The sequence below is a fragment of the Heterodontus francisci genome, chromosome 44 (genome assembly GCF_036365525.1).
Source record: "Heterodontus francisci isolate sHetFra1 chromosome 44, sHetFra1.hap1, whole genome shotgun sequence".
NCBI classification, from domain to species: Eukaryota; Metazoa; Chordata; class Chondrichthyes; order Heterodontiformes; family Heterodontidae; genus Heterodontus; species Heterodontus francisci.
Genome location: NC_090414.1, coordinates 19,561,456 through 19,586,120, shown reverse-complemented (window position 1 = coordinate 19,586,120; position 24,665 = coordinate 19,561,456). Strand labels below are relative to the sequence as shown.

Below are 24,665 nucleotides of genomic sequence, written 5' to 3'. Positions count from 1 at the left end.
AACTTGGGAAAGAGCAACTCTCTGAGGCCTGGATCTGTGTATTCATGCAGGGATAGGGAGCAAGATCAGGATCAGGACGAGGAGGAATCGAACCAGGAGCAGGAATAGAAGCAGAACCAGGAACAGGACCAGGTTCAGGACGGGACCAGGACTAGGATTAAGACCAGGATCAGACAAACAGCGAGGCACAAATCAGGGTCCAGCAGCAATCGTTTGCTTTAATCTGAAAGCATGAAGCCAAGCTTCAGGATGCTTGCCATTTCAACACCCAACACTGCTCTCATGCCCACATTTCTGTCCTTGACCTGCTGCACTGTTCCAGCGAATATCAACGCAAGCTCAAGGAGCAGCACGTCAATTTTCGATTAGGCACTCTACAGCCTTGCGGACTCAACATCGAGTTCAACAATTACAGAGCATGACTGGCCTTTCTTTATTTTTTAAAAATGATTTTATTTTATTATTTATTATTGGCTGCATTTGCTGACAACGCAACCACTAGGTGGCGCTGCAGTGGCACATGCACAAATGCCAGGACTAAAAATGGCACTGTTCAAATACTCACACGAAGGCAACCTAAACACATGACAGCATACAATGGCCAGAGGGAGAGAGCAAGCGGGCCGGAGAGGGAGAGAGCAAGCGGGTCGGAGTAGGGAGTGAGCTAGCGGGCCTGGGGGTGGAGTGAGCGAGCAGGCCGGGGGCGGGGGGTGAATTGAGCGAGCGGGGTGTGGGGGGAGCGAGCGGGGGGGGGGGGGGGGGGGTGGGTGGAGGAGGAGAGTGCACCCGCGACCACCAAGGTCTTCGGCCATGCTCTACCCACTTCCCCCACCCCTGCTCTCTCCCCGCTTCCCCCACCCCCACTCTCTGTCCGCGTTACGCAATGACGTCATCTGCACATGTGCAGTCCAGGCAATGCGGAACGCAGCACATGCGCAGAGAGAAGGAGCCAATCTGCACATGTGCGCAGATTGGCACAGTCCAATGACGTCAGCTGCCAGCTGCGTTGTCAATAATCACTTTGTTCTTTAATTGGTCACTGGGAAGTTCATATCTCTTTTAAAGTTAATGTACTGAGGTCGTCACATGCTATTCACACGGAGTGTTGTAAGAAATGGGACCTTTAATAAACGATACTTTTCAGAATAATATAGAATTTTTATGGAATTAATAGACATAGTATTGTGATTGCCTCTCCCTCTCCGTTAAGAAAGATCCAATGGCAAGCAGGCGGAGGACAGCATGGGTCTGTTATCTCTGCCAAGGACATGATTCTAGCCCAGGCTCTGAAACAAGACATTCCTAAGCTGATAAAGTGGGATGCCATGAGTAAAGGTTAAATAGAACGTTCTAGTAGGCGATGAGCTACGAGATGACACCGTGGGCTGCGGATGGAAATGGGGGGGATTAAACTTGAATATGATTGACATGGTACACTCACCAGCCACTGGAAGTAAAGTTTATAAACAGGTGCTCAGGCGGACAGAAGGAGAGCTTCCCGAAGTGGCTACTGCCCAACACTTCAGTTAGCCCAAGAAGACTGAGGACTTTGGGGAGACTGCCGATACCTTTCTGCCCCACTGCATGATCTGGGATCAGTAATCATTCAATCTCTTATGGGTCATATGTCTTTTCTGTCTATTTAGCTCATGCATCATCATATTTAAACTGATACTTCTGAATAAACATTATATTTAAACTGTTCCTTCTGAATAAACTATTTTAAAATTACATTCTGGGCTGGACCCCCCTTCTCTGGGTATCTGTGACTCCTGAAACTAAATCTTACAGTGTGTTGCAATACACAATGTTGGGCTGCCCCCATGTCGTGAAGATTGAAATCTAGTTCCTTAAAATGAATCCCGTGATTTTTCCCTCTCCCTGTCCAAAACCATCCCCCCCACCCCACCCCACCCCCACCCCCAACCAAAACACCCGGAAGCTATTGTGGTAGGGACTTTTGGAAGATTTTTATCAGAAATCATATTTGCCCCACCTTGCAAATAACCTCTTCACTTAATTGGCTGTCTTTGTATCCAGTTACACAAGTGCAGTGTCAGCTGATGTTTGCCTCATTGAGGAAGTATAAAGTCACGGTACAGTTTGAACCTGACCTTCAGTGGCATGACAGTATTGGAGTTGTTCTCATCGCAGGTGAGTGTGGAGTGTTAAGTAACCCTTTATAAAGCTTCCAAATATTTTGTACAGCACGCTGCACCTTAGTCTGTGTGGGGTTTCTGTCGTCAAGAGTTTGTTGTCAACATTGTTTAAAAAGAGTTTTGTTTTAAGGTCTTCCCCTTGGCCGTAGATGTACAGACCATTGCACGGTCAACAACAACTTGCCTTTATGTAGCGCCTCAAAAGTAGTCCAACGTCCCAAGGTGCTTCGTAGGAGTGTTAACCAAATTTGACACCAAGCCACAGAAGGCGACATAAGGACAAGTGACCTAAAGCTTGGTCAAAGAGGTAGGTTAAAGGAGGAGGGTGAGGCGGAGAGGATTCCTGACTTTAGGGCCAAGACGGCAGAAGGCACGGCCGCCAATGGTGGGGCAATGGAAGTGGGGGAAGTGCAAGAGGCCAGAGTTGGAGGGCTGGAGGAGATTGCAGAGTTGGTGAGGGGGCGTGGCCCTGCAGGGATTTGAGAATTTTAAAATCGAGGCATTGCTGGACCGGGAGTCAGCGAGTACAGTGGGTGATGGGTGATCGGGATCTGGTGCGAGTTAGGAGGTGGGAGCGGAGTTCTGGACAGCTGACAGATGCTGGGAGTGGGAACAGCGGTTTCTGAACATAGGACAGATTTGGGGCTTTCTGTGGGTTCCGTTTTCTTTTAAACCCGCCAGAAAACCCCAAATCTGTCCAAAGTTGGGAAACTGGTCCCAGCACCTGTCAGCTGCGAAACAGACTTGTGATTTTTTTTTAAGAGCCAGTCTAGAAGAAGAAGCCAATTGGAAATTTCTCATCTCTGAAATACATCTGTGAGCTAGATGGAAACCTTTGGCAGGCTGGATCCTGGCCCACAGACCGTATGGTGGACAACCGAGATTTAGATCTAATCGCTATTACAGAGACATGGTTGCATGGTGATCAAGGTTAGGAAGTAAATATTCCAGGGTACAAAATATTTCGAAAGACAGACTGAATGGTAAAGGAAGAGGAGTAGCCCTGATAGTAAAAAATGACATAAGGACATTTAGTGAGAGAGGATCTGGCCTCAGAAGATCATGAAGTAGAATCAGTAAGGGTGAAAATTAGGAATAGCAAGAATCAGAAAACACTGCTGGGAATAGGTTATAGGCCCTGTAACAGTACTTGTACTGTTGGACTGAGCATTAAACAAGATGTTATTGGTGCTTGTAACAAAGGCAATGTAAAATTATGGGGGACTTTAATCTTCATATAGGGTGGAACAATGAATTTGGCATGAGTGGTCTCGAAGATGAGCTTGTAGAATGCTTTTGAGACAGTTGCTTGGAGCAATATGTTGTGGAAGCGATTAGAGATAAAGCTCTCTTAGATAGCTGCAGAGATAGTGGAGGCACGAGCTATTATTTTCCAAAATTCCTTAGATTCAGGAATAGTCCCATCAGATTGTAAGCTGGCAAATGTTACACTGCTTTTCAAGAAAGAAGAGAGAGAAAACGGAACTACAGGCCAGTTAGCCTAACATCAGTCGTTGGGAAAATGCTGGAATCTATTATTAAGGAAGTCTTAATGCACAGTATGATTAGAACAAGTCAACATGGTTTTACTGAAGGGAAATCCTGTCTGACAAATTTATTAGTTTTTTGAGGATGTAAATAGTAGGGTAGGTAAAGAGGTACCAGTAGATATAGTACACCTGTATTTCCAAAAGACATTTGATAAGGTGCCACATAAAAGATAAATAGGCAAGATAAGGGCTCATGGACTTTGGGGTAATGTATTAGCATGGATAGAGGATTGGTTAACAGACAGGAAGCAAAAAGTGGGCATAAACTGGGCGTTTTCAAGTTGGCAGGCAGTGAAGAGTGGAGTGCCGCAAGGATCAGTGCTGGGGCCTCGGCTATTTACAGTCTATATTAATGACTTGGATGAACAGACAGAGTGGAATGTATCTACGCTTGCTGATGTTACAAAGGTAAGTGGAAAAGTAAGCTGTGGGGAGGACACAGAGAAACTGCAAAGAGATATAGATAGGTTAAGTGAGTGGGCAACAAGATGGAGTATAATGTAGAGAAGTGCGAAGTTATTCTTTTTGGATGTAAGAATAGAAAAGCATAATATTTTTTTAAAAGTGTGAAACATGTAAGTGTTGCTGTTCGAAGAGATATTGGGTGTGCTTGTATAAGGAATGCAGAAAGTTAGCATGCAGGTACAGCAAGCAATTAAGGCAAATGACATGTTGGCCTTTATTGCAAGGGGACTGGAGTACAGCTGAGTAAATTGGGTCTATACTCTCTGGAGTTTAGAAGAATGAGAGGTGATCTCATTGAAACACACAAGATTCTGAAGGGGCTTGATCGGGTAGACACTGAGATTGTTTCCGCTGGTCGGGGAATCTAAAACATGGGGGCACACTCTCCCGATAAGGAGCTGATCATTCAGCACTGAGATGAGGAGAAATTAATTCAATTAAAGGATTGTGAATCACTGGCATTCTCTACCCCAGAGGGTTGCAGATGCTCCATCGTTAAGTACATTTAAGGCTGGGATAGACAGATTTTTGGTCTCTCAGGGAATCGAAGGATATGACGAACAGGTGGGAAAGTGGAGTTCAAGCCCAAGAACAGCCATGATTGTATTGAATGGCAGAGCAGTCTTGATGGACCATATGGTTGGTCTACTCCTGCTCGTATTATTGTGTTCTTGTGTTTCTCAGTGACCAAACCTTTGTGCCAGAGCAGTTGGGATGGCATTGCACCAGCTGTTTAACGGAAGAGAATGGAGTCAATCATCCTGCAAAAAAAGTCCTAATTTTGTGTTTTTGTGTGTCCGTATGATTTGAAAACCAGATACCCAACGCAACACCATGAAACTGCTAGCTGCCCTGTTCATCTGCTCTCTGTTCTTCCTGGTGACTGAAGGAGACAAACCTGCCCCTTGCTGTAAGTACACTTATACTTCACTGCATCAGATACCAAGGAAGTAGAACCGAGAGAGGGCTGGAAAGGGACAGCCTGTGAAAGAGTAGATCAATCTTTTGGGTGAGACTTTCTATTAATGGGATGGGTTTCACATATCAGCACCCTTGTTCTGGACTTGCCCCACCGGAGGCAACAGCGGAGATGTGGAGAAACTATTGAAAACCATTTATTATTTCAAATGCCTTGAGTAGATCAGCCCTAAAAGGAATAACAAACCAAGTTTATGCAACCTGTCCTGATTATAATGTACAATAACATGCAGGAAAGATCCCTCTGGTCCATCAAGCCTGTCCCTCATGGCTCTGATATCTTGTGCATCACGATACGAACATAAGGAATTGATGGAGAGGGAAAGACCAGCTGGTCGATTCAGCCTGTCCCACACCACCATGGCCAGAATGTTAATGACTAAATGCTTACTCTCTCTCTTTCCCCTACATCCCTCTTTTCCCACCCCTCCCTCTGCTGCTGTGTCATCTCCTGGGAGAGGTCAGAAAAAGAGGTAAAGACCCAGGACTAATGAGGGAAAAATCCTTTGCAAAATTCCTCTCCCAACCTTTCAGGTGATGGAAAGTAGTCCAGCAGATCACATGGACCAAGTATTATCTATAAATACACTTACTGTCGATATATACACACCTTGCCCCACCCAGGACGTGTGATCTCCTGGGCAAGGCAAATAACCCAGATCAGCAGAACTCCTCAGCGAGAGTGCTAATGTGTAAAATCTACTACTTCTGATTAATTGACGAGGGTCCCCTCTGAACTACCCCCCACATCCTCTTGACATATCTTTCCACTCTTGGATTCCAGTAGTTCGGCAGATAGAAGACTGAGTAGGGATGATAAAGGGAATGTACCGTGATTGGAGGGATGTCACTGGTGGTGCTCCCCAAGGAGTTTAATCCGGACAAATGTGAGGTAATGCATTTTGGAAGGTCTAATGCAGGTGGGAGGTATACAGTAAATGGCAGAACCCTTAGGAGTATTGACAGGCAGAGAGATCTGGGCATACAGGTCCACAGGTCACTGAAAGTGGCAACGCAGATGGATAAGGTAGTCAAGAAGGCATACGGCATGCTTGCCTTCATCGGTCGGGGCATACAGTATAAAAATTGGCAAGTCATGCTGCAGCTGTACAGAACTTTAGTTAGGCCACACTTAGAATATTGCGTGCAATTCTGGTCGCCACGCTACCAGAAGGATGTGGAGGCTTTGGAGAGGGTACTGAAGAGGTTTACCAGGATGTTGCCTGGTCTGGAGGGCATTAGCTATGAGGAGAGGTTGGATAAACTCGGATTGTTTTCACTGGAACGACGGAGGTGGAGGGGCGACGTGATAGAGGTTGACAAAGTTATGAGCGACATGGACAGAGTGGATGGTCAGAAGTTTTTTCCCAGGGTGGAAGAGTCAGTTACTAGGGGACATAGGTTTAAGGTGAGAGGGGCAAAGTTTAGAGGGGATGTGCAAGGCAAGTTCTTTACACAGAGGGTGGTGAGTGCCTGGAACTTGCTGCCGGGGGAGGTGGTGGAAGCAGGTACGATAGCGATGTTTAAGAGGCATCTTGACAAATACATGAATAGGATGGGAATAGAAGGATACGGTCCCCGGAAGTGCAGAAGGTTTTAGTTTAGGCAGACATCAAGATCGGCGCATGCTTGGAGGGCCGAATGGCCTGTTCTTGTGCTGTACTGTTCTTTGTTCTTTGTCTGTACTGTTCCTTCAGCGTTTTAACCAGACTCATCAATGACTTGGATAAAGGAATGGACAGTTGTACATCCATGCGTGTAGATGACACCAAGTTAGGAGGCATGTTCGTGAGATGTGGGCAGCGCTGGCAAGGCCAGCATTTATTGCCCATCCCTACCATCCACTCCAAAGCTGGTGGTGAGCCGCCGCCTTGAACTGCTGCAACCATTGTTGTGAAGGAGCACCACAGTGTTAGGGAGTGTGTTCCAGAATTTTGACCCGGCGACTATGAAGGAACAGCTGATATATTTCCAAGTAAGAATAATGTGTGACCTGGAGGGGAACTTGCAGATGCTGGTGTTCTTCTGCCCTTGTCCTTCTAATTGGGTAAATGGGAGTAGAAAGTTACAAAGGGATATAGGCAGGTTAAGTGAGTGGGGGAAATACTGTAACAGATGGATTTCAATGTGGGGAAGTGTGAGGTCATCCACTTTGAATCCAAGAAAGATAATTTGGGATATTTTCTCACCAGTGAGAGATTAGGAGATATAGAGGAGGAATGGGCTTTGGGTGTTCTGGTACATTAATCACTAAAAGCTGCTGGGCAGGTTGATGAAATAATTAAAAAGGCTAATGGAATGTTGGCCTTTATCACAAGGGAGCTGGAACACAAAGGGGAAGAAGTGCTGCTCCATTTGTTGAGTCTTGATTGGATGCCATTTGGAGTAACTGTTCAGTTCTGGGCCCCGCACCTCAGGTAGGATATATTGACCTTGGAGGGGGCGCAGCAGAGATTCACCAGAATTATACTGGGGCTAAACGGTGTAAATAATGAAGACAGGTTGTATAAATCACTGAAAAATAGCAACACAAGTTGATAAGGCCATAAAAAGTACAGCGTATTGGAGTTCATTGGAGGAATCGAAAGTAAAGACCGAGAAGTACGAAGTACAGTCATTTGCAGCACAGAAGGAGGCTGTTCAGCCCATCAAATCCATGCCAGCTGTCCACGGAGCTATTGAGTCTGTCAAACACCTGGAAGCTTGTTTCTAGCACATTTAGGGTACTGTGCATGTACCACAAAAGCGGTTATTGAAAGCACAGAAAACATTGACAAGTGTGTTGCCAGAGTTAAGAGGATACAACTATCAGGAAAGATTGAGTAGGCTGGGGATCTTTTTTTTCTCTCTGGAAAAACAAAAACTGGGAGATGACCTGATGGAGGTCTTTTGAGGGGGTTCAAGAGGCTGGATGTGGAGGCTACATTTTCACTCGTGGGTGAGTCCAGAACAAGGGGGCATAAATATCAGATAGCCACCAACAGGTCAGTTACTGAATTAAGGAGGAATTTCTTTCTCACAGAGAGTGGTGAGAATGTGGAACTTGCTGCCATGTGGAGCAGCTAGAGCCAATCATCTTGCTGCATTTAAGGGAAGGTTTGATACAGACATGAGGGAGAATTGAATAGAAGGAGATGGGAGATGGGGAGCCGGACTGGTAGAGGTCAATGGAGTGAGAGGGGACTTATGTGGAGTAGAAACACTGGCAGAGACTAATTGGGCCAAATGTTCTGTATGCCTGAATACCCAATAGTATGTACCTCCATGCTGGAGAGTGTAAACTGGCTATAAACAGATCTTTTTCTTTATTTGTATCTTACAGCTTCTCCAATGCTTCTAGAAGGTCAAATAATTCTTGTGAGTATCAACAGTGCAGAGTCTTTAATCTCTGATCTCCCAGCGTACACGGTTTGAGCGAAGGGAGCCAAATCTTTAGCTATCTGTTTATTCACTGGAGCAAGGTGCGGTTAGACCAGGGTCCACGGTTTGCCGGACACACTAGGTCCAGAAGGAATTGGTGGCAACTTGTAGCTACGGAAATGTGGCTGGATGGATCCGCAGTTGGATTGAGTGTATTTTGCTGGGAAGTGCAGGGAAGCTGGTCCACTGTGGCTGCAACTTCTGTCCGTTTGGGCCTCCTCCCGACACACTATGACAGAGACTGCCAGCCGGTCTAGTAGGGGAGAACTCTGCTTGAATATCGCTCTCCCAACACCTTTCTCCCTCGTGTTTATCTCTCTTCCTCTTAGCACTGTTTGCAGCGATTCAAAAAAGCAGCTCATCACCACCTTCTCAAGGGGCAATTAGGGATGGGTGGTAATTGCTGGGCCTGGCCAGCTACTTCCACATCCCAAGAATGAGTATATAAAAAGATGTATCTACGCTTATTCACCTCAAGTGCTCCTTGTGGCAGCAATTTCCACATTCTCACCCCCTCTGGGTTAAGAGGTTTGTCCTGAATTCCCTACTGGATTTATGAGTGACTATCATATATTGATGGCCCTGAGTTCTGGTCTCCCCACTAAGAGGAAACATCTCTACATCGATCCTGCCGGTCCCCTTTATAATTTTAAAGACTTCTTTGGGTCATTCCTCAGTCTTCTCTATAATCAGCGAATCATAGAAAGTTTACGGCACAGAAAGAGGCCACTTGGCCCTTTGTCTCTCTGCCGGCTGAGAAACAAGCCACCCAGCCAATCCCACTTTCCAGCGTTTGGTCCATAGCCCTGCAGGTTATGGCACTTGAGGTGCCTATATATCCACCTTTTAAATGAATTGAGGGTTTCTGCCTCTACTACCCTTTCAGGCAGTGAGTTCCAGACACCTACCTCATCTCCCCTCTAATCTTTCTACTAATCACTTTGAGTCCATGCCCCCCAGTCATTGACTTCTCTGCTAAGGTAAATAGACCCTTTACGTCCACTCTATCCAGGCCCCTCACAATTTTGTACATCTCCATCAAATCTCCTCTCAGCCTCTTCTGTTCCAAGGAGAACAACCCCAGCCTATCCAATCTTTCCTCATAGCTGCATTTTTCCAGTCCTGGCAGCGTCCTCATAGATCTCCTCTGTACCTTCTCGAGTGCAATTACATCCTTTCTGTAATGAGGTGACCACAGTACTCAAGATGTGGCCGAACCAATGATTTATACAGTTCCAGTATAACCTCCCTGCTCTTATATTCTATACCTCAGCTAATAAAGGAAAGGATTCCATATGCCTTCTTGACCACATGATCGACCTGTCCTGCTATCTTCAGGGATCTGTGGACATTCACTCCAAGGACCTTCACTTTCTCTACACCTTCAGTATTCTCCCATTAATTGTCTATTCCTTTGCCTTGTTTGACCTCCCCAAATGCATCACCTCACGCTTCTCCGAGTGAATTTAATTTACCATTTTTCTGCCACTTGACCAGTCCATTGATATCTTCCTGCAGTCTACAGCTATCCTCCTTGCTATCTACCACACAGCCAATTTTTGTGTCATCTGCAAACTTATTGATCATGTCCCCTACATTTACATCCAAATCGTTAATATATTACCAAAAAAATCAGGAGACATAGTACTGAGCCCTGCGGAGCACCACTGTAAAGTCTTCCAGTCACAAAAACACCCGTCAACAATTGTCCTTTGTTTCCTGCCACTGAGCCAATTTGTATCCAGCTTCCTACGTTTCCCTGGATCCCAGGGACTTTTATTTTTTTAACCAGTCTGCCATGTAGGACCTTATTAAAAGCCTTGCTAAAATCCATGTGAACCACATCAACTGCACTACCTTCATCAATCCTCCTTGTTACTACTTCAAAAAAATTCAATCAAGTTAGTCAGACACTATCTTCCTTTAACAGATCCATGCTGACCATCCCTCATTAATCCATGCCCTTCTAAGTGACAATTTAATCCTGTCTCTCAGAATTGATTCCAATAATTTTCCCACTACTGACGTTAGTCTGACTGACTGGCCTGTAATTATTTGGTCTATCCCCCCCTCGCTCCTTTTTTTAAACAAAGGTACAACATTAGTAGACCTCCAATTCTTCAGCACCACAACTGTATCCAGTGAGGACTGTAAAATGTTGGTCAGAGCATCCGCTATTTCCTCCTTGGTTTATTTTAACAGCCTGGAGTACATTTCATTCAGCCCTGGTGATTTATCCACTTTCAAGGACACTAATCGCATTAATACTTCCTCTCTCCCTATGTTTAACACATCCAATACTTCACACTCCTCCTCTTTAACTATAATATCTGCATCGTCCCCTCTTTTGTGAACACAGATGCAAACTATTCATTACGAACTGTTCCAACATCTTCTGCCCCTACACATCTGTCACCTTTTTGGTCTGATTTGGGCCCTATTCTTTCCTTAGTTATCCTCTTACTCTTCATGTATTGATAAAACATCTTTAGGTTCACCTTGATTTTGCTTGCCAATATTCTTTCATGCCCTCTCTTTGCTTTCCTAATTTCCTTTTTGATTTCACCCCTCCACTTTCAGTACTCTTGGCTTTCTGTAGTATTGAGTTCTTGGTGTTGGACATAAGCTTTTCTTTTCTGCCTTATCTTACCCTGTAGGTGCCTTCACATCCAGGGGCTCTAGATTTGGCCGTCTCACCCTTTCACTTTGTGGGAACATGTTTACTCTGTACCCCTTTTATCTCCCATTTTATCTCTCCTTTGAATGCTTCCCACTGCTCTGACACTGATTTACCTTCAAGTAGCTGTTTCCAGTCCACTTTCACTAAATCGGTCTTCAGTTTAGTAAAATTGGCCTTACCCCAATTGAGAACTCTAATTCCCGTTCTATCTCTGTCCTTTTCCATAATTATGTTATGATTGCTACCACCAAAATGCACCCCCACTGTCACTCCTTCCACCTGCCCGGCTTCATTTCCTAAAACTAAGTCCAAAACTGCGCCCTCTCTTATTGGACTTGCTACATACTGGCTAAAGAAGTTCTCCTGAATGCATCTCAAGAATTCTGCTCCCTCAATTCCTTTCACACCAATACTAATCCAGTTAGTTAGTTAGTTAGAGATACAGCACTGAAACAGGCCCTTCGGCCCACCGAGTCTGTGCTGACCATCAGCCACCCATTTATACTATTCCTACACTAATTCCATATTCCTACCACATCCCCACCTGTCCCTATATTTCCCTCCCACCTACCTATACTAGGGGCAATTTATAATGGCCAATTTACCTATCAACCTGCAAGTCTTTTGGCATGCGGGAGGAAACCGGAGCACCCGGAGGAAACCCACGCAGACACAAGGAGAACTTGCAAACTCCACACAGGCAGTACCCAGAATTGAACCCGGGTCGCTGGAGCTGTGAGGCTGCGGTGCTAACCACTGTGCCGCCCCAATATTGGGATATTAAAATCCCCTATTATTACTGCCTTATTGTTTTTGCACTTCTCAGAGATTTGCCTACATGTCTGCTCTTCTATCTCCCTTTGACTGTTTGGGGGTCCATAAGTACACTCCCAGCAGTGTGACTGCCCCTTTTTTGTTTCTTAGCTCAATCCATATGGCCACCTTTGATGATCCTTCTAACATATCAGCCCTCCTAACAGCTGTAATTGTTTCTTTGACCTGAATTGCCAACCCCCTTTTTTATCTCCATCTCTAACGTCTCTGAAAACCCTGTAACCTGGAATGTTGAGCTGCCATTCCTGTCCCTCCTTAAGCCATATTTCTGTAATAGCTATGATATCATACTGCCACATGTCTATCTGTCCCCTCAGCTCATCTGCTTTATTTGCTAAACTCCTTGCCTTGAAACAGATACCCTCGAGCACTGCCAAACACTTCATTTTCTAACCTTTGTTTCCTCTGCCTTCAGACCCATCCACTAATTTTCTGATTTTGTCCCAACTGAATCAACCCGCAGGTCCCATCCCCCTGACAAACTAGTTTAAACCCTCCCCAACAGCACTAGGAAAAAGTCCCACAAGGAACTCAGTCCGGCTCTGTTCAGGTACAACCCATCTGGCTTCTGCTGGTCCCATCTCCCCCAGAGCCGGTCCCAATGTCCCAGGAATCTAAAGCCCTCCTTCCTGCACCAACTTTCCAGCCTGGCATTTATCTGTCTCATCCCCCTATTCCTGTACTCACTTCCGCTTGGCACTGGGTGTGATCTGGACATTACTGCTTTTGAGGTCCTGCATGCTGATTTTCTACCTAGCTCTGTAGATTCTGACTGCAGGACCACATTCTTCTTTCTACCTATGTCATTAGTTCCGATGTGGACCACGACTGCTGGCTGTTCACCCTCCCCCCTCAGGATGCTCTGCAGCTGCTCAGTGATATCCTTGACCCTGGCACCAGGGAGGCAACACACCATCCTGGAATCATGTTTGTGGCCGCAGAAACGCCTGTCTGCTCCCCTAACTATTGAATCACCTATCGCTGTGGCTCTTCCAGTCTTCCTTGTACCCTCCTGTGCAGCTGAGCCACCCGTGGTGTCATGGACTTGGCTCTGGCTGCACTCCCCAGATGAACCATCACTCTCATCAGTATTCAGAACTGAACACCTGTTGTAGAGTGACACACATTCAGGGGACTCCTGTACTACCTGCATGGTTCTTTTTGACAGCCTGGTGTTCACCCATTCCCTATCTTCCCGTATATTCTTGAGCTACGAAGTGATCACATCTATAAACATGTTATCCATGCAGCTCTCCGCCTCATGGATGCACCGCAGTGATGCCAGCTGCTGCTCAAGTTCTGCAACCCAGAGCTCATGCTGCTGCAACTGACAGCACTTCCTGCATATATGGTTATCCAGGACATGAGAAGTGTCCTGGAGTTCCCACATAGCACAGGATCTACACTCCAGAGGTTGGAGCAGCCCTGCTATTCCTCTAACTATTAAATTATAAACCCTGCTACTAATGAATACCATGAATTGAGAAAAATAGTTTTTAAAAAAAAGGAAAAAAAATCCTCACCAACCAACCACTTACCTGATTCCCACTGACGTCTCATTTAGCAAAGAGAAGAGCCGCAGCCTGTTCAGCCTTTTTCTGATAGGTGCAATCTCTCAGTTCTGGTATCATCCTTGTCAATCTTGTTTTAAAGTTCGATCAGAGCAAATTCTACGAGGAATGGGCCAAGTTCTCCTATGACTCCATTCAAGAGAGGATGTCTGCCTTCAAAGTCGTGTTCTTGGGACCTGACAAAAACCTCCAAGTGCGGGAGATCCTGCTATTCCAGGAGGTGAGTTTACAGGGCCCATGGGTCTGATTTTTGATTTTCCCTCTGAGTCACCTTCCTCATAATCTTGGCCAAGAACCCAGCAAGATGACCTGTTTCTGGAACTCAGCTGATCATCAAACCATGCACCACATAAGTAAGCCATTCCTTATGTATATATCACAGTGAGTGATATAGGAACTGGGACATTTTCCATTAGGTACTCAAACAACAAGCTGTCCCGTATTAGATACAGAGTAAAGCTGTCCCGTCAAATACCCCCAAGGCAGATACAGAGTAAAGGTCCATCTACACTGTCCCCATCAAACGCTCCCTTAGTGGAGCTCTGGCAGAATCTCCATCCCGATTCCAGCACCTTCACCTGGAGGTCTGGAGGAGGAGGGTCCTGAATTGACTGCCTGCACATTTCACAGGTATACATCTCCTGTGTCTAGGAATACTCTGTGGCTGGTACCATGCTCTGATCACCACCTGGTGTGGGAGAAGCTCACTTTGCTCCGCATGCAGGCGGGGTCTGAGAACTGGCACATTAACTGGCATTGTTAATCAGGGATAATATCACAGCTGCAGAAAGGGAGGTCGTCGAGGAGGGTTTGTCTACTGAGTCTTTATGGTTGGAAGTCAGAAACAGGAAAGGAGCAGTCACTTTGTTGGGAGTTTTCTATAGACCCTCCAATAGCAGCAGAGACATGGAGGAACAGATAGGGAGGCAGATTTTGGAAAGGTGCAGAAGTAACAGGGTTGTTGTCATGGGTGACTTCAACTTCCCTACTATTGATTGGAACCTCCTTAGTGCAAATAGTTTGGATGGAGCAGATTTTGTCAGGTGTGTCCAGGAAGGTTTCCTGACTCAATATGTAGATAGTCTCCCATCTAGTCGGCCTATGTTGGACTTGGTGCTTGGCAACGAACCAGGCCAGGTGGCAGATTTCTCGGGAGAGCATTTCGGTGATAGTGATCACAACTCCCTGACCTTTACTATAGTCATGGAGAGGGACAGGAGCAGACGGGATGGGAAAATATTTAATTGGGGAAGGGGGAATTACAATGCTATTAGGCAGGAACTGGGGAGCATAAATTGGGAACAGATGTTCTCAGGGAAATGCACGACAGAAATGTGGAGGTTGTTTGGGGAGAACTTGCTGTGACTGCTGGATAGGTTTGTCCCGATGAGGCAGGGAAGGGATGGTAGGGTGAAGGAACCTTGGATGACAAGAGATGTGGAACAGCTAGTCAAGAGGAAGAAGGAAGCTTACTTAAGGTTGAGGAAGCAAGGATCAGATAGGGCTCTAGAGGGTTACAAGGTAGCCAGGAAGGAACTGAAGAATGGACTTGGGAGAGCTAGAAGGGGACATGAAAAAGTCTTGGCGGGTAGGATTAAGGAAAATCCCAAGGCGTTCTACATTTATGTGAGGAACAAGAGGATGGCCAGAGTGAGGGTAGGGCCGATCAGGGATAGTGGAGGGAACTTGTGCCTGGAGTCGGAGGAGGTAGGGGAGGTCCTAAATGAATACTTTGCTTCAGTATTCACTAGTGAGAGGAACCTGGTCGTTTGTGAGGACAGCGTGGAACAGGCTGATATGCTTGAACAGGTTGAGGTTAAGAGGGAGGATGTGCTGGAAATTTTGAATCATATGAGGACAGATAAGTCCCCGGGGCCAAACGGGATATACCCAAGGATATTACGGGAAGCGAGGGAAGAAATTGCTGCACCTTTGGCGATGAACTTTGCGTCTTCACTGTCCACTGGAGTTGTACCGGATGATTGGAGGGTGGCAAATGTTGTTCCCTTGTTCAAGAAAGGGAATAGGGATAACCCTGGGAATTATAGATCAGTCAGTCTTACGTCGGTAGTGGGCAAATTATTGGAGAGGATTCTGAGAGACAGGATTTATGATTACTTAGAAAAGCATGGTTTGATTAGAGACAGTCAGCATGGCTTTGTGAGGAGCAGGTCATGCCTCACAAGCCTTATTGAATTCTTTGAAGATGTGACAAAACACATTGATGAAGGAAGAGCAGTGGATGTGATGTATATGGATTTTAGCAAGGCGTATGATAAGGTTCCCCATGGTAGGCTCATTCAGAAAGTAAGGAGGCATGGGATACAGGGAAAGTTGACTGTCTGGATACAAAATTGGCTGGCCCATAGAAGTCAGAGGGTGGTAGTAGATGGAAGGTATTCAGCATGGAGCTCGGTGACCAGTGGTGTTCCACAAGGATCTGTTCTGGGACCTCTGCTCTTTGTGATTTTTATAAATGACTTGGATGAGGAAGTGGAAGGCTGGCTTAGTAAGTTTGCCGATGACACAAAGGTTGCTGGAGTTGTGGATAGTGTGGAAGGCTGTTGTAGGTTGCAACGGGACATTGACAGGATGCAGAGCTGGGCTGAGAAGTGGCAGATGGAGTTCAACCTGGAAAAGTGTGAAGTGATTCATTTTGGAAGGTCGAATTTGAATGCGGAATACAGGCTTAAAGACAGGATTCTTGGTAGTGTGGAGGAACAGAGGGATCTTGGGGTCCATGTCCATAGATCGCTCAAAGTTGCCACCCAGGTTGATAGGGTTGTTAAAAAGGCGTATGGTGTGTTGGCTTTCATTAACAGGGGATTGAGTTTAAGAGCCGCGAGGTTATGCTGCAGCTCTATAAGGCCCTGGTTCAACCACACTTGGAATATTGTGTTCAGTTCTGGTCGCCTCATTACAGGAAGGATGTGGAAGCTCTCGAGAGGGTGCAGAGGAGATTTACCAGGATGCTGCCTGGACTGAAGGGCATGTCTTATGAAGAAAGATTGAGGGAGCTAGGGCTTTTCTCATTGGAGCGAAGAAGGATGAGAGGTGACTTGATAGAGGTGTACAAGTTGATGAGAGGCATAGATAGAGGATAGCCAGAGACTTTTTCCCAGGGCGAAAAGTGCTATCACCAGGGGGCATAATTTTAAGATGATTGGAGGAAGGTTTCGGGGAGATGTCAGAAGTAGGTTCTTTACAGAGTGGTGGGTGCGTGGAATGCGCTGCCAGCGGTGGTAGTAGAAGCAGATACATTAGGGGCATTTAAGCGACTCTTGGATAGGTACATGGATGATAGTAGAATGAAGGGTAGGTAGTTAGTTTGATCTTAGAGTAGGTTAAAGGTTCGGCACAACATCGTGGGCTGAAGGGCCTGTACTGTGCTGTACTGTTCTATGTTCTAAAAACCAGCTACTGGAGAACGAACGATTCCAAGAATCCTTCCATCGATTCTGGGCAGACTGGAGAAAGAAGCAGGAGGGGCATCCCCTCCCTGGGGCTATAGTGCGTGTGGGGAAGACTCACATCCGTGTCTTCTGTCAGGAGTACGCAAAGGGGATGACCAAAAGGCGGGAGGCTGTACTCGAATCCTTTCGCTATGAAGGCCAACATACAATTTGCCTTTTTTTACCGCCTGTTGCACCTGCATGCTTACCTTCAGCGACTGGTGTATGAGAACACCCAGGTCTCGCTGCATTTTCACCTCTCACAGTTTATAGCCATTCAGATAATAATCTGCCTTCCTGTTTTGATACTAAAGTGGATAACCTCACATTTATCCACATTATACTGCATCTGCCATGTATTAGCCCACTCACTCAAATTGTCCAAATCACCCTGAAGCCTCTCTGCATCCTCCTCACAACCGTCGTTGACGGTGCCCATTCGTTTTGGGAGAGGGATGCCCCATGTCCGGTCAATTATATACCATCTGTGTGGAGCCATTCCTGTGCCTGCTTCGTAGGAGGTTGGCGGGTTTGGTTCTGCGTGGGCTGGGCATGCTGATCATCCTCTTGGCTTACGCCGATGACATGCTCCACACGGTCATAGATCCCATTGACTTGCTGAGGATGCACGAGTGCCAGCAGATCTTTTCTGCTGTGTCCTCCGTGAGGATCAATTGGGAGCAATATTCCGAACTCCTGGTGGGTCAGTGGCGGGGTGGACTTCCTGCTGAAGGAGATAACACCTCTATCAAGGAGTCTAGCTGACACTGCTGAGGAAGCCTGGCCAGCAAACTGGCAGGAGTTGGAGGCAAAAGTCACCACTTGGCTAGGGCGCTGGACAGGACTGCTCCGAGAGCTTTCCTAAGGCGGCTGATCCAGAAGAAGCTCATCGATTTTTTTTTTCTGGGGCAAAAGGAAACAGAGTCTCTGCCGTGGTCCTGAGTCTCCCAATCGAGGAAGGCGGTCAGTTGCTGGCATGCATCCGTACCAAAGCTGCGATTCTTTGCCTTTGGACCCTGCAGAGATACCTGTACATTGAGTGTCCTCCCAGATATTGTGCACTGGCGACGTATGTTTCCGCAGGGCACTGCCTTCAAGACAACACGCAGCACCAGGTGGCAACTTCTTTGAGGAAGTTGCCTGTCTTTTTACTGGTATCCATTCAGAGTCTGGAACATATTCGCCTCCAGTCAGGGTGCCCCTGCCAGTGGAGTAGAAGGCTCTGGCTGGTCAGTGTGGGGTACCTGTATTTGGGACTCTGATTTGTATGGGGTTTCTGTATTTGGGGGCCCTGGTCTGTACAAGATAGATCACACTGGGGGGTGAACCATAGTTTCCTTGTTTAACTGCTCATTCTTTTTCTCCTGCTTGCAGTCCATCCAGTACATATTCTACCCCCAAAACAAGACCTGTGTGAAGTATCCTCTCCGTACTCCATTCCAGAGGATTGAAATTCCTCGCAATGCGACATTCACTGCTCAGATGTACATCGGAGGCTCCTCTTCTCCAAAAGAGGGGGTGCTGGCCAACGTGTGGAATGGTGACATTGACGCAGGTAAGTGTAAAGGTGGACACTCAAACACCCACTCTCTCACACACATGCACACGCACGCACATGCTCGCTCTCTCTTTCTTTCTCTCTCTCTCTCTCTCTCCCGTTCTCCCTCGCCCAAATCTCTCTCTCTATCTATCTCTCTCTCTATCTCTCTCTCTCTATATCTCTCTCTCTCTCTCTCTCTATCTCTCTCTCTCTCTCTCTCTAAACCCCTCACTCTCTCTAACTCTCTATCTCTATCGCTATCTCTAAACCCCTCACTCTCTCTAACCCCCTTTCTCTCTCTCTCTCTCTCTCTCTCTCACTACCCCCACTCTATATCTCTCTCTCTCTACAACCCCCTTTCTCTCTCTCTCTCTCTCTCTCTCTCTCTCTCACTACCCCCACTCTATATCCCTCTCTCTCTACAACCCCCTTTCTCTCTCTATACCTCTGTGTACCCCCCCCCCCCCCAACTTGTCCTGAGTTCGGAAGCCGCTGTCTCTGCTCCCAGCACCTGACCGTTGTGAATTGTTTTTTAAACTCTGACTTGTCCAGAACGAGGGAGTCAATGGGAAATTTCTCATTCCTGAAATTACTAGTCACGGACCTCAAAATGTTTACCACAGACACTGGTGTCTGTGTACGGACATGTTGCCGACCCCTGTATCAATCTCAGATTTAAAATTAGCAATTGATCCGGCATTGATTGCCATTTGTGGAAGAGAGTTCCAAACTTCTACCACCCTTTGTTCATCGAAGTGTTTCCTAATTTCATTCCTAAAAGATTTGGCTCTCATTTTTAGACTATGACTAGGGGCTCTACCTCTTCATTTTTGCCTAACATGCAGAGAAATCTATCAACAGGCTTCGTGGCCTCCAAAATCAAACCATTGAGAAATCCCCATTGGTATAGTTTCTGTTTGCCCCAATAAGTGGTGCACAGTCACTCCTTGCAGAGACACTTTGACACTTAGCTAAAGCCCAGAGGATATAGTGGGCATGGGTTGGCATTACACAATGTATTGCTGGACTCTAACCAGCTCTCCAGAACCAAGCACCGCTCAGTGTTCTGGATTTACTCTAGACAGAGACCACCTTGCTTCCTGGGATGTTGGCTATCTGCAGAAAGATTCCCAACGCTCAGCTCCCATCGGTCAGCCAAGTGGGCTGATTGCTTGTCAGCAGCTGCTCTGGAGTACTGCACTCCTCCTTGAGTTACTGACTGTGCTAATCTTGGCATCCATATCCCAACACCAAGGTCTATCAATCTTGGATTACATCAAAAATACAGACACAGCCCCCCCCATCCCCACCCCCCACATGAATCTCCCCACCCAAGGAGGATTGTCACTAATTCTGGTTAGAAATATCAGGAAGGTTTCCACACAAATTGGTGGAATAGATGGGGGATGGGGGGAGTGCGGGAACCATGGAAACATTTGAGGAACAGTTGCTGTTGTGACGTTGGTGGACGGTCTTTTGGAGGCCACCTCGGTAGACAAATTATGCTGAGAAAATGATCTTCCTTGTCTGAATCTGTCTTGTGATTTTGTGATTAAAGATGATTGGATGTTTATTCTGTACCAATATAGCACAATGACCCGTTCATGTTGCTGGAGTCTGACTTCTAACCTGATAAGAGTTTTTAATGCTTCACTGCGACCACACAATTGGAAGAAGATCGATATCATTGCTGACGTTGACCTCTATTGGTTTGAAGTCCCTGTTGATGTGACCCCCAATGGTTTGTTTTTCAGGCCACTACTTTCTGACATTTACTGAGTATGGCTGTCTCCCTGTGTCTGAGGTTTTCTACAGCAAGACGGGCTGGATTTCTATATCGTGAGTTTCATGACATTTTCTCTGACTTTGCCTTTTATTCCCCTTCCCCCTCAGTGTTCTCCTTCCCTATTCCTGAAGGAGCTGACGCTCACTGGGATACAAGCAGAAAGACCCAGATGGTGAGAGTTGGCAAGTTTCTCTCTAAACAGACTGCCCACCAAATGGGAGGAGGAATTAGGGGTGATATTGGTCCCCCAATCTGAGCCCAGAGACCCACAAACCTCAGACTCTGGGGAAAGGGTGTGGATGCCAAAGCACCATGCCGACTGGTGTCCTTACCCACCCGTGTCACCAGAGGGAGCTTGTGTCTCATTTCTTTGTGTAAATGCTCCACTGAGAGTATCGTGTCAGTGCAGTGCTAATGGAGCACTGGTGCTCCCGAGACTGGTGTGATGAGTGCAGCCTGGGTTATCAAACAAGGTCTGCAAGCTTATCTGAAATGGCCATCTTGATCACCACACAGATCCTAAGCAAACACGAGTCTTTGAAACACACCCAACCACCACAGAAAGAGGCAAATTTCCCCCTTCTTGGCAGTGAAACTTCTGATGGGAGTGGGGGACATGTAGGGGAAGATCAGCAGGGAGGAGGGGAAAGCATTACACAGGTACGATTCTTCCCGCCTGATCTTCCTCCACATGCCCCACTGATGTGAAACAATATGCCCAGAAACCGAAGAGTTAAATCTTAAAGTTATGCGTTCAAGCTGCCCTCCAGAGCTTGAACTGCTATTTTAGGGAGACAGTAAGTGGGCACTCCTAGCTGGTCTCCCACGTCCCACCCTTCGTAAGCCTGAACTTATCCAAAACTTCACCACCCGTGACATCTGCTGCCCTCCGTAATATCACCCGACTCTGCTCCTGCCTCAGCTGATCTGCTGCTGAAACTCTCATCCGTGCCTTTGTTACTTCTAGAGTTGACCATTCCAACATACTCCTGGCTGGCTTCCCACGTCCTACTTTGATGATCATGAAACTACCGGATTGTTGGAAAAACCCAAATGGTTTACTAATTTCCTTCAGGGAGGAAATCTGCTGTCCTGACCTGGTCTGGCTTACACATGAATTCACAGCAATGTGGTTGACTTTTAACTGCCCTCTGAAATGGCCTAGCAAGCCACTCAGTTATATCAAACTGCTGCAGAAAAGTTGTAGATTCCCTCTCTAACAGTACTGTGGGTGTACCTACACCACAAGGAGTGCAGCAGTTCAAGAAGGCAGCTCATCACCACCTTCTTGAGGGCAATGAGGGTGAGTAATAAATACTGTCCTAGCCAGCGACACTCACGTCCCAAAAATGAATTGGGAGGGCGGTGGGGGGGGGGGGGGGGGGGGGGGGGAAATCTCCAATTTCGACCATTGGCGTCCGTACCTTCGGCTGCCTGGGCGCCCTAACTCTGGAATTCCCTCCTTTAAAACCTTTTTTAGTCACCTGTCCTAATATATCATTATATGGCTTGGTGTCAATTCCTGTCTGATTTAGGGTCCTGTGAAGTGCCTTGAGATAAAAGGTGCTATATGAGTGCAAGTTATTGTTGCTCCATATTCAATTTGAGACGTTAAACTGTGTGCCTGTTCAAGTGGATGTAAAAGATCTTTTGGCCCCTATTGGAAGAGCAGGGGATTTCTCCCCGGTGTCCTGAGCCAACGCACCTCTCCTGATCAACAGCACTGGTCTGAGGGCTCTCCGCTTCTTCCTTGAACAGAGGCTCAACCAGTCCCCATCCACCACCACCCTCCTCCGCCTGGCTGAACTTGTTCTCGCATTGAACAACTTTTCCTTCAACTCCACTCACTTCCTCTGAGTAAAAGGTGTTGCTATGGGTACCCGCATGGGTCCTAGTTATGCCTGTCTTTTTGTGGGATCTGTCGAATGTTCCTTGTTTCAGTCCTACTCAGGCCCCCTCCAACTCTTTTTATTTTTCCCCAGGACATTGATGACTGTATTGGTGCCATTTCCTGTTCCCGCCCAGAACTAGAAAACTTTATCAACTTTGCTTTTAATTTCCACTGTTCCACCTTCACTTGGTCCATCTCCGACACTTCCCTTCCCTTCCTAGACTTCTGTGTCTCCATCTCTGGGGATAGGCTGTCTACTAATATTCATTATAAGCCCATCGACTCCCACAGCTACCTCGACTACACTTCTTCACACCCTGCCTCCTGTAAGGACTACTTTCCATTCTCCCAGTTTCTCCATCTCCGACGCATCTGCTCTGATGTTGCCTTCACAACAGCACTTCTGATATGTCTTCCATTTTTCCTCAACTGAGGATTCACCCCCCACCCCCCCCCCCCCACTGTGGTTGACAGGCCCCTCAACCGTGTCCAGCCAATTTCCTGCACCTCTACCCTCACTCCTTCCCTCCCAGAACCGTGACAGGGTTCCCCTTGCCCTCACTTTCCAGCCTCCACATCCAAAGGATCATCCTCCTCCACCTCCCTTCCCCTGTCGGTATTCCGAAGGGATCGGTCCCTCCATGACACCCTGGTCCACTCCTCCATTCCCCCACCACCTTGTCCCCTTTCCACGGCATCTTCCCCTGCAATCACAGGAGGTGTAATACCTGCCCATTTACCTCCTCTCTCCTCACTATCCAAGACCCCAAATGCTCCTTTCAGGTGAAGCAGCGATTTACTTGTACTTCTTTCAATGTAGTATACTGTATTCGCTGCTCACAATGTGGTGGTCTCTATACTGGGGAAACCAAATACCGATTGGGCGACCGCTTTGCGGAACACCTCCACTCCATCTGAAAGCATGACTCCGAGCTTCCGGTTGCCGACCATTTCCGCGCACCCCGCTGCTCTCATGCTCACATCTCTGTCCTGGGATTGCTGCGGTGTTCCAGTGAACAGCTTCACTGATTAGGCACGCTGCAGCCTGCCAGACTGAACACTGAATTCAGTAATTTCAGAGCATGACAGGGCCCCCTCCTCCTTTTACGCTTTCTTTTTCTTTTTTTCTTTTATTTTTGGTTAGTTTGTTTCTACTGTGCCTACCCACTTTTTTTTAATGTTTGTGCTTGGAGTGCTTTATGCTTTTATAGTCAATTGACACCCTCTCTGTACTAACTTTGTCTTTCAGCACTCCATTAACATACTGTTTGCCTTTGTTCCATGACCTTCTGGTCAGTTATTCTCTGACTTTGTCCTATCAACAACTTCTCTTGTTATCTCTTGCCCCACCCCCTGTTTTATTTGCTTAAAACCTTTTTACATTTCTAATATCTGCCAGTTCTGAAGAAGGCTCACTGACCAGAAACATTAATTCTGCTTCTCTCCACAGATGCTGCCAGACCTGCCGAGTATTTCCAGCATTTCTTGTTTTTATACCAGTAACAGACTAACTGTTTGCTGGATCTGAATGGCTCAGAATGCTTGTTGCGTTTGCCTGTGTAGGGTTAGGGTCCGGTATGTGAAATGCAAGCCTGTACTCATTCTGTTTTTCATTTCTAGGTTCCTTAACTTGACCAAAGGGATCAGTGATCCAACTGTGTTCACTCCTCCTCCAGAGTGCTCTCATCTGAACTGAATCTGAGAATATTCGATCGTAGAACTGGTACAATATAAGAATCCATTTAACTCACTAATAAAGAATAATTGTACCCTTAGCCTGCCTGCTTATTGAGATCACAAACTCTGCCAGTCACATTTCCAGAACTCATCCAAACCTCAGCCGCCCGTGTCCTGACTGTCCTGTCCTATTCACCCATCACCCCTTGTGCTCACTGATCTACATTTGGCTCCCGGTTCAGCAACATCTCTATTTTAAAATTTTCATCCTTGTTTTCAAATCCCTCCATGGCCTCTCCCCTCCCTATCCCTGTAACCTCCTCCAGCCCCACACCCTTCCAAATCTCTGCACTCTTCCAATTCTGGCCTCTTGTGCATCCCTGATTTTAATCGCTCCACCATTGGCAGTCATGCGTTCAGCTGCCTGGGCCCTAAGCTCTGGAATTCCCTCCGTATCCCTCTCTTCCCCTCTCCTTTATGCTGCTCCTCAGAACCTACCTCGAGCTTTTAGCTATCTGCCCAAATTTCACCACCTGTGGGTTGGTGTCCAATTTTATTTCAATGTTTTAGCATGCTTTATTACATTAAAGGTACTATATAAAGGTCAGTTGTTGGAATGATATGATGCCAGTAAACTACTGCCATGATACTTCAGTCAGTTA

The 24,665-nt window shown here is 46.7% G+C and overlaps 1 protein-coding gene across 3 annotated transcripts; it reads left to right on the top strand.

Moving 5' to 3' along the window:
• Positions 1 to 1,986: 1,986 nt before the first annotated feature.
• Positions 1,987 to 24,093, top strand: LOC137355869 (mammalian ependymin-related protein 1-like). Of its 3 annotated transcripts, none has more exons than XM_068021473.1 (8): positions 2,085 to 2,154; positions 2,290 to 2,466; positions 4,992 to 5,084; positions 8,475 to 8,509; positions 13,740 to 13,877; positions 18,484 to 18,664; positions 20,404 to 20,488; positions 23,947 to 24,093. In XM_068021473.1, the coding sequence occupies exons 3-8, from the start codon at positions 5,009 to 5,011 to the stop codon at positions 24,020 to 24,022; spliced, it is 591 nt and encodes a 196-aa protein (XP_067877574.1). In that variant the 5' UTR covers positions 2,085 to 2,154; positions 2,290 to 2,466; positions 4,992 to 5,008; the 3' UTR covers positions 24,023 to 24,093. The 3 variants fall into 3 exon arrangements, with proteins under 3 accessions (XP_067877573.1, XP_067877574.1, XP_067877576.1); XM_068021475.1 differs by lacking the exon at positions 2,290 to 2,466 and adding an exon at positions 3,991 to 4,117 and having other exon boundaries at positions 2,090 to 2,154; XM_068021472.1 differs by lacking the exon at positions 2,290 to 2,466 and having other exon boundaries at positions 1,987 to 2,154.
• Positions 24,094 to 24,665: the final 572 nt, after the last annotated feature.